At 37.4% G+C, this 18283-nt stretch overlaps 1 protein-coding gene across 3 annotated transcripts in view; it reads right to left on the bottom strand.

The window, feature by feature from the left end:
• The window catches only part of LCLAT1 (lysocardiolipin acyltransferase 1), a 112339-nt gene that overhangs the window by 73594 nt on the left and 20462 nt on the right, over positions 1 to 18283 (bottom strand). Inside the window, exons 1-2 of one of the 3 annotated variants that reach the window (XM_033055875.2) lie at positions 7750 to 7866; positions 953 to 1121 (exon numbers count right to left, since the gene is read on the bottom strand). In XM_033055875.2, the coding sequence (XP_032911766.1) occupies positions 953 to 1117 (165 nt within the window). In that variant the 5' untranslated portion in view covers positions 1118 to 1121; positions 7750 to 7866. Of the gene's footprint in view, positions 1 to 952; positions 1122 to 6995; positions 7055 to 7749; positions 7867 to 18283 lie in introns of those variants that run through there. The other 2 variants (XM_033055872.2, XM_033055874.2) reach the window with 2 other exon arrangements.

Genomic DNA, 18283 nt, shown 5'->3' with positions numbered 1-18283 from the left:
CAAGAAATAAATTTCATTTACTGGTGATTAAATTGATCCTCCCAATTTCACTACATTTAGTCATGATAAAAACTACAAAAGTTTTAGAATAAGAAACAGTTGAGGCCCTTTTAAAACTCACAAGGCAGAAACAGCAAAAGAGAAACTACTGGATATGCAATAAGGATAAAACTTCCTCTATGCCAGAAGATACATTCTTCTGCATACCAATATGGCATTTTACTTCAGAAAAAGTTGAACAAATCTGTAATGGCCTAGAGGAACAAAGCCCCCTAGCTTTTAGAGAACAGAAGAAGAGACAGATCCTATTCACATTGCCTTTCCTTTGGAACAATTCAGGGAAGAGCTTTGTTATTGATTTCCAGACTCATATAGTTGTAAAGCTGATGCACTGTAAGTGAGGAATACCTCCTTTCTAGGGGAAGCACTTATTTTTTCACCTGAAAACATCTAATTCAACTACAAGGGCTAAATTCTAAAAGGATTAAGTAACAGAATGGTGAAGGTTGACAACAATGTACCAGACAGTGGAAAATTTTTCTAATACAATACTTGGAGCACATTCCAATGAAAGAGTTTACATGACAACTCACTTAAGGAAGTTTACAGTCTAACACAACTTCCTCCTGCTTACTAGAGTTTCACCTACTCCTCTCTGCATCTGACTGACACTGGATGAAGATGTCACAAAAAGGCCTTTTCAAGCATAAAATGAACACACAACAATACCTGATATATAAATTAAACTGTCAAAGAAGAGGGGGACTGTAAATAGGCACACAGTTTACACCACTGAGCTAAACCCGAAGTCTCTACAGACAGTAAGTGGGGCCTGTTTAGACAGAAGCATAAATAGCTTTAAAAACTCTAAAATAAAATCCAAAGTGTTGGTGAACAAGCTAAATTGTGGGATTATGGACAACTGCCCAGAGCTGGATTATGTGCCACTTACCACAGGGAGGGTGAGCCAAGTGGCCACAATGCAGTCGGTGATCCAGCGGTACCAGGCTGGCGAGATAAACATCAAAGGCAGAAAAGGGCCCAGCATGAATATACTTCCAAAGAAACTTCCCAAGAATAGTGCAAGTGCAAAGTACATCCCCTTCCATGACACCATGGCTCTGAAAAACACGGTTGGCATTACGTTAGAGAGACAAACTGAAAGTAATTACGCAATTCTTCAAGTCTGCAAGCCCAGTCTGAGGTTATATTCCTCCTTTTTTCCACAGCTAACAACACAGGACAAAAGTAAACACAACCAAAATGTTCTTCTTCCCCAGCAGCAGTAAGAGAAGGACTTTACAAACACAGTGATTTGTAAGGTGAATTGGGATATTAAAGGGGCCATAAAACTATCAGCTGCATCATAATATCCTTCCATTACTACAATATGTAGTTCCACTCAAAAACCTTCAGCAAGCTATTTTTATTATCCAAAGGTACAAAAGGGCTATATAAGAGAACATGAGCTACATTAAACTTTTTGGCCATTATCTTTGTCTGTGGTGAAATACTAACATTACCATTTCCAAAAGACAGGAAACTTTGCTCTTCTATTTCTCCATCCCATTTCTTCTTGCTAAACACAGCGCTGCAGAAACTCATCTTCCCCATCTAACAAGGCTGTCCCTCACAAACCACTCAAACCTGGCAAGACACACTAGCCCTTTCCAACACCAGTTCCCTTTTCACCCCAACAAGGCAGGCAAGCAGTGGCTGAACCCTCCCGACCCACTCTGGCTTAGAAAAACTCATCACTTTTTGAAGTCTGCCGAACAAAGTGCCCTTATCAGTTATTTTCCAACTTGCTGTACCAAAAAGTCAATAGCCTGTGTTTTTTAAGGCATAGTCTAGACTTGAAATATTTCAGTGTCTGTGCTATCAGCTACACTGTCTTATTATAAATTGAAATGTACAGTACACTGAGCTCCTTAGTGCATTATGGCAGAACACTCAGCAATCCTCCAAGCATTTGTAACAGTTACAAGCTTTCACAATTTAGCTACTACCAGCTATGACAAAGCAAATGTGGAAATATCAATTCTCTAAATTAGGCCCTAAAAATAGACTGTTTTCATCTATTTAGGACTCAGCCAATTGTTTATAAAAATCAAAGGTTAAGTAGAAGTCACTTTTTAGTCACTTTACCGAATTCCTTCTCTTGACAGGTTATTTTAGAAATTATAAGAGCTCAGAAAGACAGGACTTCAGGACAAGAAAAACAGGAAGCTGGTGGGTTTAATTTTAAAATGAGCAATGGAAAAGCAATCCATTAAGCCTTGTGTATTATAACATACATGATTTATCTCAAGCATTTTTTGTACAATGTCCATAGCAATGATGTTTGCACAGCAAAGTATTTGACAGTCAAAAAATGGCAATGCTAGGGTTGCTAGGAGACGAAATTTGCTTCTGTTACTTCATGTTGACAAGTAACAAGAAAGTAGCTCTACTCTGAGATACTTCTAGGTTTAAACTATTTCCTAAACTGTATGGTATTTGGAGAAAGGCCGAGACAAGAGGCCATGCAAATTTTTAATGCAAGAAGGATATACAGGAAGCTGTATTAACTCACTTCTGCAGAATAGTAAAAAACAACACTAAATATAAATGTTTCCTGATAGCTGTATCAGAAAGATTTTAATACAACGAAATTTGAATTCAAACAAATATATATTATTTATATCCTGGAGTAAAGATCTCTCTCCTTTTGCCAAAAGCAGGAGCTAAATAACCCCATCTGCACATATGCAATGCAAGGATCAATAGGATCAATTCTGCACGTTAAGGAATCCTTAAAGAATAAGGTCCTGAAGGAAATGTTCCACCTGACTTTGTATATTTGTTATTGCAAACTTCTGTGCAGGAAGGCCAAGATAAAGGCAGAAGACCTCAAAATAAAAAAAAAAAAAATAAATAAAAAAAAAAAAATTAAAAAAGCCCAGAAAAGAACAGGAACCAACAGAAAGGGAGGTTGGGGGGGAATTATTAGTTGCAGCAAGACCAGAAGAAAAAGCCTTCTCTTGACATTAAGATTTGAGACATACTGCAAAAGGTAGCAGCAGACAGAATTAAAATTCTATGTACTTGATCTAAACAGGCATTTTTTGAGGAGCAAATGTATCTAAACAACTGGGAAGACAGGTAAAGACAGGTAAAACCTTTAAGACAGGTAAAACCCACCAGCAGACACAGAGCAGGCGTTTGTTAGGCTTTAGCCAGCTGCTCTGGTCCTCTGTGAGGTTCTCAAAGCCATCAGTCAGACACAGTGACATTTACCAGACAGACACCATGGCTCCAAAAGGCTGCTGAGACAACAGGGATGGAGGACACGCTCCAGTTCCAAACACCTGAGTGCTGCACACAGGCACCCCCAGAGCTAATGAGAGGAGACAGTGCTCTGTCATCCTTCTAGACTCCTAGAAAAGCAATATGGGTCACTTATTTTGAGGCTGTCCTTTTCACAGTTTACACTGGTCCTTCCCTCAGATTGTTACATACAACTAAAGATTTATGGGAAAAAAAAAAATCTTGCTGTATTTTGTTTGTTTCAGATGAAAGTATCTGAGCTATGCAAAAGACCTGAGGAAGTTCTGAGTTTCCTTTTCTTCAACCAGCACCAAGCAGTACTTTCTTTTACATTCCAGTGTATACATTATAAGTTATAGTGCATTCCACTGAGTTAAACATCATGGTGTTTATTTCTAGACACAAAAGATACCGTGTGTGTTTTCAATCGATGCTATTTATCACTCTTAAAGCCACATTTTTTAGTGTGATAAATACTGCATTTTGCTTAGTGCTTCTATATAACACATTATGTATCTTTACACATACATTTATCTAGAGTAACAGACAGACTTGGTCTCTGAATTTCCTCCACCACAACAAAGGAGAGAAAGGGAGAAAGTTTCAGCAGATCCAACTGGGAGTGCAGTGCACAAGTTTGTAAGGGTTGAGGACACAGTTTGTAGGGCTGGCACACAGCTGGGCCAGGCCAGGCTCTGCACACCTGGGCTGTTCTACCCATTCACCATTCCAAACACCTACCACCAAAGACAGGCAGGAACTGACTATTTTCATCCTTTTGCACTCCTCAGCCCTTAAATACCGACCTCAGAAACAAACTGTCTCTAAGATATGTCAGCAATTCCAAAGCTAACACATGCATTCAACAAGTAACAGCTAAAATCAATGCAAAATACATGCCTGCAACCTCAAAACAAGATTAAAAACCAGCCAAAGAACGAGTACAGTAATTTCATTAATATAAGCCGCACCTGATTATAAGCCGCATGTCTGGGTGTCAGCAACTGTCTTGGGTTCCAATACAGAGTGTGATAAAAGGTATCTATTCTATCCCCATCTATTGAGGGTGGGGTCAGTGATCCTTATCTCTGTGGGAGATATTTGGCTAATGGGCCATCCATTGAAACCAGGCAGGGCACTGTTCTTTATCATTTCACACCCCATCCTTCCTCCAGCGAGTCATTTTCTGCTAATGGCCCATTGAGTCCCACTGTGGGACTGATAAAATTACTGCATCCCATTGGAAGTTGCTCCAGCCAGGGGGAAGAGCCCAACATTTCTTACCAAGATAAAAACAGAGGTTTTGGGACACTAAGGGAGCCCCTTTCTCCACTGGACTCCAGAGGAAAACCGGATTTCTTCACATCACCACTGGACCTCCGGAGGGAAACTGCACCTTCTGCAGGAGCACTGCTCCAACTGAATCACATCTGTCACTCCAGGAGGATGCAGCCACCATGGAATGGGACTGCTACCAACACCCTGTCTGACGGGGTGACAGGTTGTACTCTGACTTTGTCAGGGTTTGGAGTTTGTTTCTTTGTAGTACTGTATTTCTATTTTAATTTCCCTAGAAAAGAACTGTTATTCCTAATTCCCATATCTTTGCCTGAAAGCCCCTTGATTTCAAAATTATAGTAATTTGGAGAGAGGGGGTTTACATTCTCCATTTCAAAGAGAAGTTCCTGCCTTTCTCAGCAGACATCTGTCCTCCAAACTAAAACAGCAACTTTTCGTTCTTTGTCCATATATAAGCCCCACCTGATTATAAGCCGCGCTTTGGGTTCGGACTCATGTCAGAGATAAGGCACCCAAAAAACTAACTACAGGATTCAACAGGAATAGGATGCAAGCATTTCCAAAGCACAGAAGTATTCTCTTACTGCTGCTGACAGCTTTCTTTCTAAGGCAACCATCTCCCTTAGCATGTAGGATGGCCTTTACATATCTTAAAGCCACTTTCCGTTAGTTATGTGGGTCACAGCTGGGGGAAGACAGTCAAAATTATTTTACAATTCAAACTGAAAGCTGCAAACAGTGATACAGACAGCACCCTCATACTGGGCTTGTAATTCTTCATTTATTTTGTGGCAGAACTCCAAGTTATTGGGGTACTGTACTTCACATGTTCTTGTTGCCATAGCAGAAGGAAAACATGCTCTGTCTCCAGGTTACTGGAAGCAATAATTCTTTAAATACAATTTTGCTTTCTATTTCAGTTAATTTGAAAAATTCTTGACTACAAGGGGAGAAAATAGCTTCCCCAAAATATTTTTAAACTTAATTCTTATTAGAATATTTACTTGAAATTATTTTGATATTCTACACAAACAAAACATTTACATAGTAACATAAAGCACAGGTACCCTCCCATGATTGGATTTTGCCTTGTTTTAACATCTAAATGCTTTTATTGAAGGTGAAATTGAAATGACAGACAAACCACAGCTTGTTGTGATGATGATTTCAAAAGGTTTTAAACAGACTGTTCTATACAACAAAACTTTTCTTCACAACTGCTTCTGTGGCTTGTAAATGGGCAAAGGATGTAAAATAAGTTTATCTGATAAAAAACAAAAAAGTTCTGAACTTTAAGGTCTAGAAGTCTCAGCACAGTCAAGACTCAACCACCTGATTCACATTTCCTTAACGGCTCCCAGCTAATTCAAAGTGCTTGTACAAACAGGTCAATTCATCTTCCAGGCTCAATGTAAAACAAGATTGTAACCTCAGCATAGCATTGAGCAACACTACCTGACAAACAGAGCCAGCTGCCTGATAACAAGAGAAATTTTCAAGAACTTAGTACTATAAAGTGAGCAAATCAGGTTTTATTACACCATTGAAAAAAAAACAAGAAATGCTCTTCAGTGCCAGTAAAACAACAGTGTATGATTGATTACTGGTCAGCACATTTCCATTCCATCAGCATGGGCAATAAAACTGTTCATTAGTCTTCAAACCTGAATGGGAAATACTAGGCACTGGATTTAATGCTTCTTCCAGTCAATTACCAGTAGAAAAGGTAAACATCTTCAATTAAAATCAAGCAGAAACTCAGGCACCCAGTGATGCCTCTTCACTAACAGTACTGCAAAGAAAGTCTAACTACAAACTGACTTAACTTTTGCATTTCCTCCAAGCAGGGCAAGTGAAACAGGTGAGCTGGATATTCCAGCTGTCATGTTCAATTCTGCATTCAGAAACATAATTTCCAAATTAGAAGATACCATTTTTACAACAATTTTTAAAACCTTTGATCTGGGTGCCGTGAATTGAAGTTCCAGGAGATGAGCAAGAGGGCAACTAAGTTTGCCAACTACTCGAACGACCAAAACTTTCACTTGTTTATTGTTTTAGGTTACTAAACAAAATCATCTAGACCAGAGAGCAGGCAGACTGACAGCCCTTCTCAGCTTTAGTGATGCAAATAGAGGTCTGAGCAGGTGCCCAAGCAACAAAACATCAGCCCAGCAAAGATGCAGTGCAAATAACACATTCTAGCAGAATGTTTCAAGTCCAACAAAATCACCAGGCTTTTCTATTTGAACATTTTCTAGCTACCCTCTATAACAGCACTTCAAAGGAAATTTTTATGAATTCTTGCACCCAGAGCAAGAAACTAGTTTTTACATAGCACCATATTTAAAAAGAAACTTGCTCGCAGCACGTTAGTGTAGACTTACTCAGTTGTATTTCCAGATCTACAACTCATCCCATCTTTTTGATCATGTAACTTCTCACTTGTGCCTCAGTTAAAAGAACTGCAGAAATAGAAGAGGTTCTAGGGCAAGGAATGGCAGGAGGAAGCTGAATTATTAATTGCAGAGATAGTCACTCTAATCAGAAATCCATGCAACACAGGCAGGAAGCTCCATCAGTCTCCACAGAACTCTTTACGAAATACATTTTATTTCTGATCTTCTCAGTATTTTAAGGAACATTCAAATATGACACAGACCACTATCACTGAAAAAATATGTGAAGAAATGGGCACTTGACCACTAAGACTACTTCCTTTTTCTACAATTCTTGCATTCAAAAAACTTAAGAGAAATGCACAGTAAAACAATATAGGACAATAAAAGTTAAATATCATCACAAGCCACACCCCGGACAGTATAGCAGATATTAGCTTACACATGCACAAAATAAAAAGTACAAAACTTAATGAGCAATTTCAGTAAATACTACAAATAAAATATTATTATTACTGCATCTTACAATTTATTATTTTTTTTATTTGCCAAGACTTAATCTATTATAATTCAATAAAAAATTAATAGAATATCAAATTTGCCCTTCCAAGTAATTGTGTCTTCCCAAACGCAAAAATGCTAGCTGAGATTCTTAGCAGTACAGCCTTTGGATGCTGTAAGCAGGTAATTCAGTCAGGGTATAGACATCAAATCAGTCTGATGCTTTTTCACCCTTGTTTACCTGTTCTATTTCCACTGTTGCTCCAGACAACCATTAGACCAATAAAGCTTGAATGAAAGCCTGAGCTAAGGTATTTGAAACCATTTGTAAGAGGGTATCATGCAATAGCTACAGCTGCTTCCTGAAAAAAAACAAACAAACAATGATTTATGGAAAATTAGCTTGCTTTTATTCCTTACTATAATCAGAAAATCTAGATGAATTGACAAATTTGCTGTAGGAGGAGCTGCACAAGAGCTTTTACTCCCAAAAGCTACCTCTTTTTTTTTTTTGGTATGCATATTGCACAGACACAAATAATTCTGAATTACTTCTTCATGGCTTTCCATGCATAGGGTTGTGCTCTGCACTATCCATCAAGCTGCTGGGACCCCACAAACTTGTATTAAACAACAACCAATATAAATACAGTGCCCTGGCTGACAAGTCATCAAGAAAAGGTTTGGCAGATGAAAAACAGTTGCTGTATTCCTCTCGTCATGCCTTTATATGAAACAAACAAACAAAAAACCAACATAACCTTGCAATAAACATGGAGCAGTGTCAGTTTTAGGAGTTTAATAAGGATTTTATAAAAAACTTGCAAGTCAGCTTGAGGCCCAGTCTATTTTTCAAAAAAGTTACTTGTGGTCAACAGCTGGCAAATCTGATTCTTTTGGTTTTCAAAGTCCACAGCAGACCAAAAAGCTGACCAGCACTGATGGATAACAAATCCAAATGAAAATTATGAAAAACAGATAAAATATCCCACTTTGTAATTGGAGATGTTACAAACAAAACAATAAATCAATTTCTTTCCCCCTGCATAAGAGCACCCCAACACTTTAGTTCAGAGCTATTTTTGGTAGGAAAGGGTGACATTTAAAATTTCAGAAGTATCTATTTCACAATAAAATCCTCAGTGGGGAAACAGAAATAAAGGACCTCATGCTGAAGAACAGCTACTCAAACAGAAAACTAGTAATTTCAGTGGAGTATCTTTAAATCTCTACCACTGGCACTGCACTAAAAATCATTCTCAGAGAAGGAGATATCCATGAAACTTCTAATGGTGTTTTTTGCCCTCATCAAGACAGAATTTTCTCATCAGGTTAATAACTCAAAAGAAATACAGGAAAGGCATATGAACAAAACTCATGCAGCCTAGGAAACCCAGTGACTACCACCAGGACAGTAAGAGCATCACAGCTTATGTTAAATCATATTATTCAGAGAGTGCAATTATGAAAATAAAGAGAGGGGATGTAAAAGCAGACTTTCAGAGGCCTTAAGCAAAGTATCTAACTTGGAAAAAGTTCCATTGAGAGTTCTGTATTTGTGACCATCCCCTACAAAAACCTCTCTCAGTTTAAAATCAGAATATATTAAACCAAATAATTCCTTCTTTTCCAGTTATAATGTATGCTGCAAATGGATTTGATTGTGATTTGTTTTTCTTTCCCAATGCAGCTTTGTTCTTTTTTAGCATCTTTTATACTGTGACAGTCATCACCTACAGAGCAACAACAATTGTTAAACTACTTTTTTCCTTTTCTCAGTAGCCCATTATATGCTGTAGAAGCTCAGCAGGCCCCATGCTAAAAATCCCAAGAGCATACTTACTGAAGTCAGTGAGTTTCCATCTAAAATCAGCTGCAAGACCAGATTATGGATTTTATCTACCCTCAGAATTACTAAATGACTGAAGAGAAAGACTAGACGCTTATCTTCATTTGTCCATCATGGAAGAGTTTCTGGCTCAACAGTATTTAGATGAGAGATGGAGAAGAGCACCTACAGACAAATTTATGTCACTTTTTTAAAAATAATAATAAAGATAAATTACTATTATCAATGGAATACAACTCTGCCAAGCCTCTGAGTCTCTGCAACCGCCTCAGGCTTTCAAAAATCTACTTCCAAGACAAATATCAAAGAAAAAAAACATTTGCAAATAACACTAAAAATGTTCTAGCCGTTTAATTGGAAAATTCCATTTGAGAACTTGAAATTTTGCAGAGCTGCCTTTGTGTCAGGAGTACACAGTACTCTGAAGCGTACTTACACATCAGCAAGTATCAGAGGGTTATAACAACTTTAAAAGTGAGCTGTGCTTACAGGCTGGCTGCTTTCCAAGGTAAGCATAGAACAAACAATAGATGGGTTACCTGGCAGGTTCCAAAGCAAAAGAAGAAAAATGCAGCAGTTCTGCAGAAAATTTATAAACGTTTCATTCCCACTGAAAGCAGCAGAAAACAGTTTATTTGCATTTGCTCCATTTCTGGACATAATAATATTGAAAACAGGATTTCATGTTTTGCTGTAGTTCAATATCCAAAGCATAGTCAAAACCCATGAGCTGCCAAACTACTGTCCCACTATTAACTAACAGTATTTCTGCTTCAGGACCTTACTGTCAGAGATGAAGATTTGCTGTGTTTTTCAGTCTTACAGACAGCAGTTTTCACATCTCGTTTGTAAAGCCCACCAGTAGGATCAGTCAACAACATATCTGGCTATTTCTAGGATTGCATTACAAACCTCTGCTAAGAAGAGTAGCTTTAACACCATCTTCAGCTCTGTAATTTCCTCTTTCCATTAGCTACAATGGGAACCTTTTCTCTTCTGACAGGACTCCAAAGGGATGTCCCCACAGGCGGACTGAGGTCTTCAAAGCCATTTCTAGCACAGCATTTCAGGGTGTAAACCATCAGTACTGTGCTGTGCATGGATGCAGGCTGTGCCCGGGAAGATGCACAACTGAGTTCATCCATCTGTACCTGTGCTAATGAAGCTCTGTGGCTCAGCAGGGATTCTCACATCAGCAGCCTCATGCAGACATGTTGCCTCTGCTTCCAGGACTACTGAATCTGATTCTGCAAACCATTTTTCTTCAGAGTTAAATGCTCTCAAAGCCAGAAAATGTCTCATCAGTACAGTACAATAAAGCAACTCATGTTTCTTGTTAAAGCTGAATGGCTTTGGTCCCTCAAACACCTACAAAGATACAAGCAATAATTTGATTCTTACTTGTAAATTTTTTGGCATTTAGATGCAAAGGAAATAAGGCTATTGACAAATGAGTAACAAAATGTTTTGCATGAACATTTATCAAGGTCATTTTAGCCTAAAACAAATTACCAGCATAAGAAGCTAAATAAAGTAATTCAGTGGTGAGACAACCAAGGAAGTTTATCTGCCAGCACTTATGCAATACTTTACTAAGCTGCCAGAAGACAAGCAGAAAAAAAAAGCAATATCTAAGATCATGATTTTTAGCTTTTTATTATGTAAAATAGTAGCTCATTTGAAACAGAAACTTGGTTTCTAATGAAGTTTGCCAGAACTGAAAGGAGTTCATAAAAATAATTAGAAGTGGTTTTATAGGTGCTGCATTTCCCATCACAAAGACCAAGTCAATGTACAGTAAGAATGAGCTTCAAGTCAGCTGCAAACACATTTGGCAGTTGCAGATGCTTTTGGTAGACACATAGATCCTAGTCAATCCAAAACAAAGTATCCATTAAATAATTACAGAACAGCAAGTGACCTAGTCAGGGAAATAGCATATTACAGCTACTCAGGGACTAAGAGATTTTACACATGTGAGCAATGCTCTGGCTTAACAACAGCTATCAGGAAAAAAGGGGGGGAAGAAGGAAAGCCTGCAGGAGCTACAGATAAAGAGCCTCTCAACAACATCTGAGGCATCACTACAGACCAGGTGATCCCCTTTCCAAGCTCTGACTCGGTATTACTGATGTTGGTACAAAAGTGCCTTAGAAAAAGTGACTGGGGAAAGAAATGAAAAGAATGACTTTTAAAAGGCCACTGAAGCAATAGAAAAAAAAATTGGATCATTCAGAAAACAACACTGCTCATACCTAGAGAATGAGAGGCCAAAAGATAAATACCCTGACCTACACCAAAGCTATCATGTGGAAGATAAAGGAACCAGGTGACGAGGCAGAAATAGTAACAGTCTAGAGAAGGCTATTTCTTGGTATCCCCTCTCCCCCTTAAAATAAATAACAATAAAAAAGGAATCAAAGAGGAAATGCAAGGAGTCAATCTTTACACTAAATAAAATCTTAGCCAAAAAAGGAAATCTGTCCAAATCTGGCTGTGTAGGTCATGCTACCAGAAACACCTAAATCAAGAATCTTCTCACAGCAGCTCCTATAGTATGACACATGTTTAACATCAGCCATACCTAGGCTTTTCTTTAGGGCCAGAAAGATTTAATGAGCTACCAATCCATTTTAAGGATTTTTCTTCATTTTTCTCTCCCTTTTCTCTTTTGCTACCAGAATCTAGAAGACCTAGTATTTTCTGTTATTTCCAAGTAGGAACACACCCTGGTGTGTGCTTCCCCTTTTACCAAGGGCCCTGACCTTTCAGGAAAAGATTATACAAAAACACAGAATTCCTGGAAAGAATTTGCTCTTTCTGATTAGCACAGTATTATCACAGAAACAAGCAAGAACTTAACTTCAAGGTATAAAACATGCTCATTAGTAACTAACTGGGTAACTAACTAAGGATGTATGTGAGGAAGCAAGCACATCTTTCTAGTTGCATTTGTAGAAGGATTCTCAAATGCAACCACAGCTCTTCAAATGCTTTTAATAAGTTCATTGCAATGCATATTGATGAAGTGATATTTTTACTGGGGAAATTATAAATTACGGACTTGTCAAAAATAGTTACTTACAACATTCCACTTCCCTCTCTTCCTCATCAGGTTGAGGTTTCTCTCCCATGTTGTCTGAAAGTAAACATGATGCTGAAACTCTCAGAGTACTTTCTAACAATCAAAGGACAGTATGCTTTTATTTACTGAGACACTTTGCATTCAAACACAACAGTCTCAAGAAAAATACTCCACCTGAGGTGTGACTGCAAGGCATGCTCAAGTTAAGAAAAAACATCACAAACACAGGTACAAAGTCAAACAAAGAAATGCCAACATTAAAAATAAGAGCATTGACTATTGAATATTCTTATGTTCCAGAGTTAAGTAACATTTTTCATCTGGGCAGGGAAGAGACAACTATATTCGCCTACACTGAGATGTTCAGCTCTGAAATATTTTTGTTGCCAGCAAGGCCATCAAAAACAGCTTGATAAACAAGAGCAAGAACAGTGATAGCAAATGATGCAACACAGATCAAAGACCTGAAATTACACAGTGTCACTTGGAGCCTATTAAAGCCATTCATTTATGCTAACATAAGTAAATACATGGAAACTATTTAGAGAAACTGTAGTTACATAATCTACATCAAACAAGGGACAGGGAAATTGTTCCAACTCTTTACTAAAATATTATGAATTAATTAACTGGCAGCTGGGTCGACCTGCTGTCTTTCCCAGAGGCACAAACCCAAGACAACAAACAGGGATGCCACTTTCCAAGCTCATGGGCAGAATGAACAGTACAGGAATTTCTGTTCTAGTGGAGGCACTGAATGAAGCTAACTTATTCCTATGTCTTAACTCCTACTGAGCAGGGTTTTACATCTAATTCTCCATAATGGCACTGAAATAAGAGCTCCAGGGACAAGCAAGGTCTTGCTCTTCATAGGTTCTGACTTCTTCCCTCAGCAGGCCCACCTTGAATAGTGGCTGAGGCAGTGGCATCCCTGAAAAGATTAACTGTGATTGTTAAGCTAAAAAAATCCAACTTCCATAGGAGAACATATGTGGACACTTCTGAGTACTTCCACTCCTAACACTAAATATGAGTTCTTTTATATACTTTGATCTGAATTTATACATGGCTTTAAAAGCTCTCCTTAGAAATGCACAAAGCATTGTATTGTTTTGTCTAAAGATAAATAATGCATTTTTCATAGTTTAAGTAAAAGATAAAGTTTGCAACTTCTACTTGTATCTACAAATATGCTGTGAGAAAAATCCCTGGCAGTTGCAGTATCAGTTATATACCTGGACTAACATAAACAACTTAGAAGAAAGAAGGCCGTAATTTCTCAAGGCTAAAACATATAAATATTAATTTTATGTGAAGCTGTTTAACATTCAATACTTTCTTCTCACACAAATAATTTTCACCTGCTCCTGCTTTTGTTGCAGATGAAGAGCTGGAGAGAGAGGACAGAAAAAACCCAAACAACGCAGTGTTGGGAATGAAGGAACACACTGTGTCAAAGGGGAAGCCTAGAGCTATTGGAAAGCCCTGTGCTCCAGTTAAGCAAGGCAGTACAACATGCCTTCTAACAAAGACAATTTGAAACCAATTACTACCCAGAAGATTAATGCACTGACTCGGGTGTGGATGAGCCTGAGTTTTCCACCGCCCATATTTCCCAACAATCCTTGTCTAAGTCGTGGAAGGAGGGGGAGAGCTGCTTAGAATTTTCAAAATGCAGTTAGGAGAAAATTTGAAAACAACTTGAGGAAACATGGATTCCTGCTGAGCACAGAATTTTCAACAACAGCCAAGATTTATTAAACTGAAATTTTTTTTCCAGCACAGATACAAGCTACAACAGCGTGTGCTTCCTTTCCAATTCAGCCACAGTAGAACATTTCATTGAACCATTACAGTAAGAAAAGAAGCTTTCACAACAACTTTAGGAAGCTCCCTTCTTTTGGGACCAAAAGATATATTATTAAAGCAATGCCCGTAAGAGGAATCAATCACTGGACTACGTGATGTCAAGGATTACTGGGCAATTAAATCTGATTATTAACTTTGACATATTGATGAGAACTTCAGAACAAAGTATTGAGGAAAATAAATTGAAGACAAATACTCATGAAACTATTCTTTTGAGTCTTTACTTTCCCTCTGCCCCAGATCTGAATAATAAGAATTGCAAACAAACCTCTTCATCAATATTTTAAGAAGTTTTATGGGCAATGTATACAGTAAATTCACTTTCAAATAAGATATTATAAGCATATTTACTAAGCAATCAACGTTTTATTTTTTTTGGGGGGGGGGGGGTTTACTATAGAGAAATGGGAACAGACAAAGAAAGTGACCCCTTTGAGAATTTCTGGTACAGAAGGTAAGCTAGCAGTAGTCATCCAATTCAGCATTTTTAGATCATTCCCTCACCTTCACTAGTTTAATGATATGACAATTTAACACCTTTTTCAAAGAGAAACACATAACCAATGTAATGCAAACCCAGTGAAATAACACAGCCATATGAACTCTGTTTGGAAGCAGCTGACTGGTCAAACAGCACATGGGTAGCCCTCATTAGTCCCAGTGTGTGCTGCTCTTTGATTTGTTTCCATCAGGCAAAGGACATCGATGTAAAGGTACAGCTAGTTCTTTGAAAGGAATATCATTAAGGGATAAAAATAAAAAACTCTAAGTATCAAGGTCTTATTATAGAACAACCCATTTTCTAACATCAGATGAACATTCTCTACTTTTCCTTACAGCAAGAAAACACTTTTTGCAGAATAGTAAGTATTTACAATCAAATAATCTTTATTATTTACATAAGTCGCTTTTAAAACCTCTCATTGTAAATCACATCTAATTCTATTATTTGGTTTTATTCTATCCTTTTCTCTCTTCTTTTTTTTTAAATTAAATTTTGCTCTACAAAACATCAGCAATTATGCTTAGTATAATGGGGTAAGAAGTTCACACAAAGCTCTCACTGCACAGGCAGTGATGACAGGTTCTGTTAAATATGCATTTTCTCACCTTAAAGATATTTCACTGGAAGAGCCTGAGCAGCAGAAGAAACAGTAATGGTCTCTTGGCAAGCACATATAAGCTGCCATTATTGTGATGAAACATTAAACCACAAGCAGCTTCCACAGCCAGACCTGCTTATGTAAAAGAGCACATTTCTTCAAGTGTTTTAGTTTAAACAGAAATTAAAGTACCTAACTACTAGTACTAAAGTACTTTAGTACTTCAGTATTAAAGTGTTAAGAATTACCTTCTAACCTGGCTTTCATCTCTTTTGCACATATAATCATTACTGTGTTTTTGGAGTAAGGGTTTGGTTGCTTTTATTTTTTAAAGATCTTTGAGAAAAGATTAAATTGAAAAGAAATTAGCTGCCTTCTGCTTCCTACCAGTAAAGTAGTACAGACTTTTTAAAATCCTGGATCAAAACTACCTTATGCAATTTTGCATTTGCCAAGCCTAGTACCAATCCATCAAAGAAGGATTTCCTTCATCTCATTTTGGGCATTTACATAAGTAACTTAAGTTGTGTCACCAGAATTATTCTCCCTCATTCCCCATTCCACCCCACTCCATTCAGAAAGCTCACCTTATAATCTAAATTCATAAAACTGCACTTTCTCTCCCTGTGAAGCCGCAAATATGCATAGAGCTTATTTTCATGGAGGCTTGATCTACAGGGGGTTAATATTTTAGAATTCCTAGGTAAAATTTGCAATCACAGTAGGAAAAGCTAAAGAGACACTTAACTCCAGGAATGCCTCACATCTTTGTGACATTAGGACCCTCCAAATGCAAACTACTACGCAGGCAATGTTTTTCCAAGTTTTTCCTCTGAGAAAAGGGGGTGAAGGAAAAAGGTACAAGATGCCCTGGAAGAGCTTTCTGTTAGGAATAAAAGGGGTTTTTTACAAGAACATGCTTATCTCTGTAGACACACACAGCTTGGATTTCTGAACTGAATTTCAGAATGCAATAAAATTTAGCCCTTTCAAGCTGATTTGGAGATCAGTTCAAGTGAAGGACATCAGACTCACCGAGAGATGTAAAGGATAAAAAGTGGCAATAAAATTCCCATTTTTCTCTTTACATATTAAAAAATACTAAATGAGCAGAATCATAACAAACTGCAGTAATGAAAAAAAACCTGTTTGCAAAATTAATTGCTTCTGCAAAACAGCTCCCTCTTCAGTTGGGAGCTATTTCAGTTTGATTTTGCTGATTAGAACATACAAAAGATCCTTCAATCAATACCACCAGTTGGAAAAACTGTGTTAGATTGAGGGGGTATTTTAATTACCATGAGGAGGACTAGTCCTCCTCAAAGTTAAAAAGCCAGAAGATACCATTAGATAATTTAATCAAATATTTATGGAATGCTATTCCACAATATTCAACAACAGTTGTTCTGCAAAAAGGTTTTCTTTCCCCGTAGTTTGATATGGTAATTTTGATCTATAAAGAGAATTGCAAGCTAACTCAAAACTCCAGTCTTCATTTAGATAAACTGGATAATATACCATGAATAGCCAGTCTAATAATTCATAATCTAAAAGAATAAACAGTGACCAGGCTCAGAAATTTAATTTTTCTAGTTTAACAAGGGACTTTCTGAGCATGTATAAAACTTTGAAGAACTTGGCCTTTCAACAACTACTCCTTAAATTTATTTGTATGTTCAGAGACATGAACATAAAAATGAGATTGCAAAGCTTTTGCTCAGGGTTCCTATCTGGTTGAACAAACAGTGAGAGAACATCTATCAATATTTAGATGCCTTCATACCCCAAAACAAGCTAAGAATTCACACTTTACACATGGAAATGCAGAACAGAAAGTGAGCTGCAAAACAGCTACTTATTCCTAGATGGAAAACTCACTTCATTTTAGAAAGAGGAACTAAGACATCATTGCCACAGCTGAGGAAAATGCCATATATTGCAATATGCTACCAGGTAACAGCTCTAAGTTAATGCAGGGGACATTTTTCTAGTTATACTGGGACAGGAAGGTGTGTGTGGGTAGTTTTACATTTTTATTAAGTTACTTAAATCTTATTTTGGATTTCAGTTTCCAGTTTGTTCTTGAGACTTCTTTTTGAGTATCCTGAAATAGTTTCAGATGTAGCAATTTGTCCAACTAGAAGAAATTATGCTATTAATAACATAGAAAGGGCATAGATAAGAAGTCACTTAATTTCTCTACAAAATAAACTCTTTTTTCATAAAGGATGAGGATGCTAAACCTGAAATTTTCAACATTTAGGAGGAGTGTACTGCTTAAGAGCAGAGCAGGTATTTATAATTGAAGAGTAAGTGACGTTCTTCTTCCAAGGTTCTCCATTTGGTTGCTAATGTTTTAAAAAAGGGAACACTTAGTTATAGAAGTGGTATGTGTTTATGTAAATCAAAGGTATCTCTACCAATAGAGATGAAAATCTAATTAACCTGAAGTCAGTTTTACTTATAGTATTTATGCTTTACTTTCCAGTAAATTAATGACTGGGAATTTAAATAATTTTGCTTCACTGGACAGATCATATGATTTTTTTAAATACTCACACTGATCTATCTGAGGCCTGGATGAGGGTAGGGAGAGGAGTAGCCTTAATTCACTGTGAGGAGCACTCAGTTTGGTGAGCTGATCACACAAACTGCTATGGAATCAGATATTCCAAGAAACAGTGCCAAGGTCCTCAAGAGTTTACAATTCTTCAGATGCACTGAATTGCTTTACTAAACACTAACTGCACGAGAGGAACACAATTTTGTGTATATATCCACAAAAGAAGTCTTAGCAGTACAACAAGAACCCTGAGAGTATTGGGGTTTTTTCCCTTGCAAGAGAAGTCAGAGTGTAGAGCTTTAAGCA

The sequence above is a fragment of the Catharus ustulatus genome, chromosome 3 (genome assembly GCF_009819885.2).
Source record: "Catharus ustulatus isolate bCatUst1 chromosome 3, bCatUst1.pri.v2, whole genome shotgun sequence".
Classification (NCBI taxonomy): Eukaryota; Metazoa; Chordata; class Aves; order Passeriformes; family Turdidae; genus Catharus; species Catharus ustulatus.
Note: the sequence above shows the minus strand (reverse complement) of the source record. Positions and strands in the feature narration are given on the sequence as shown.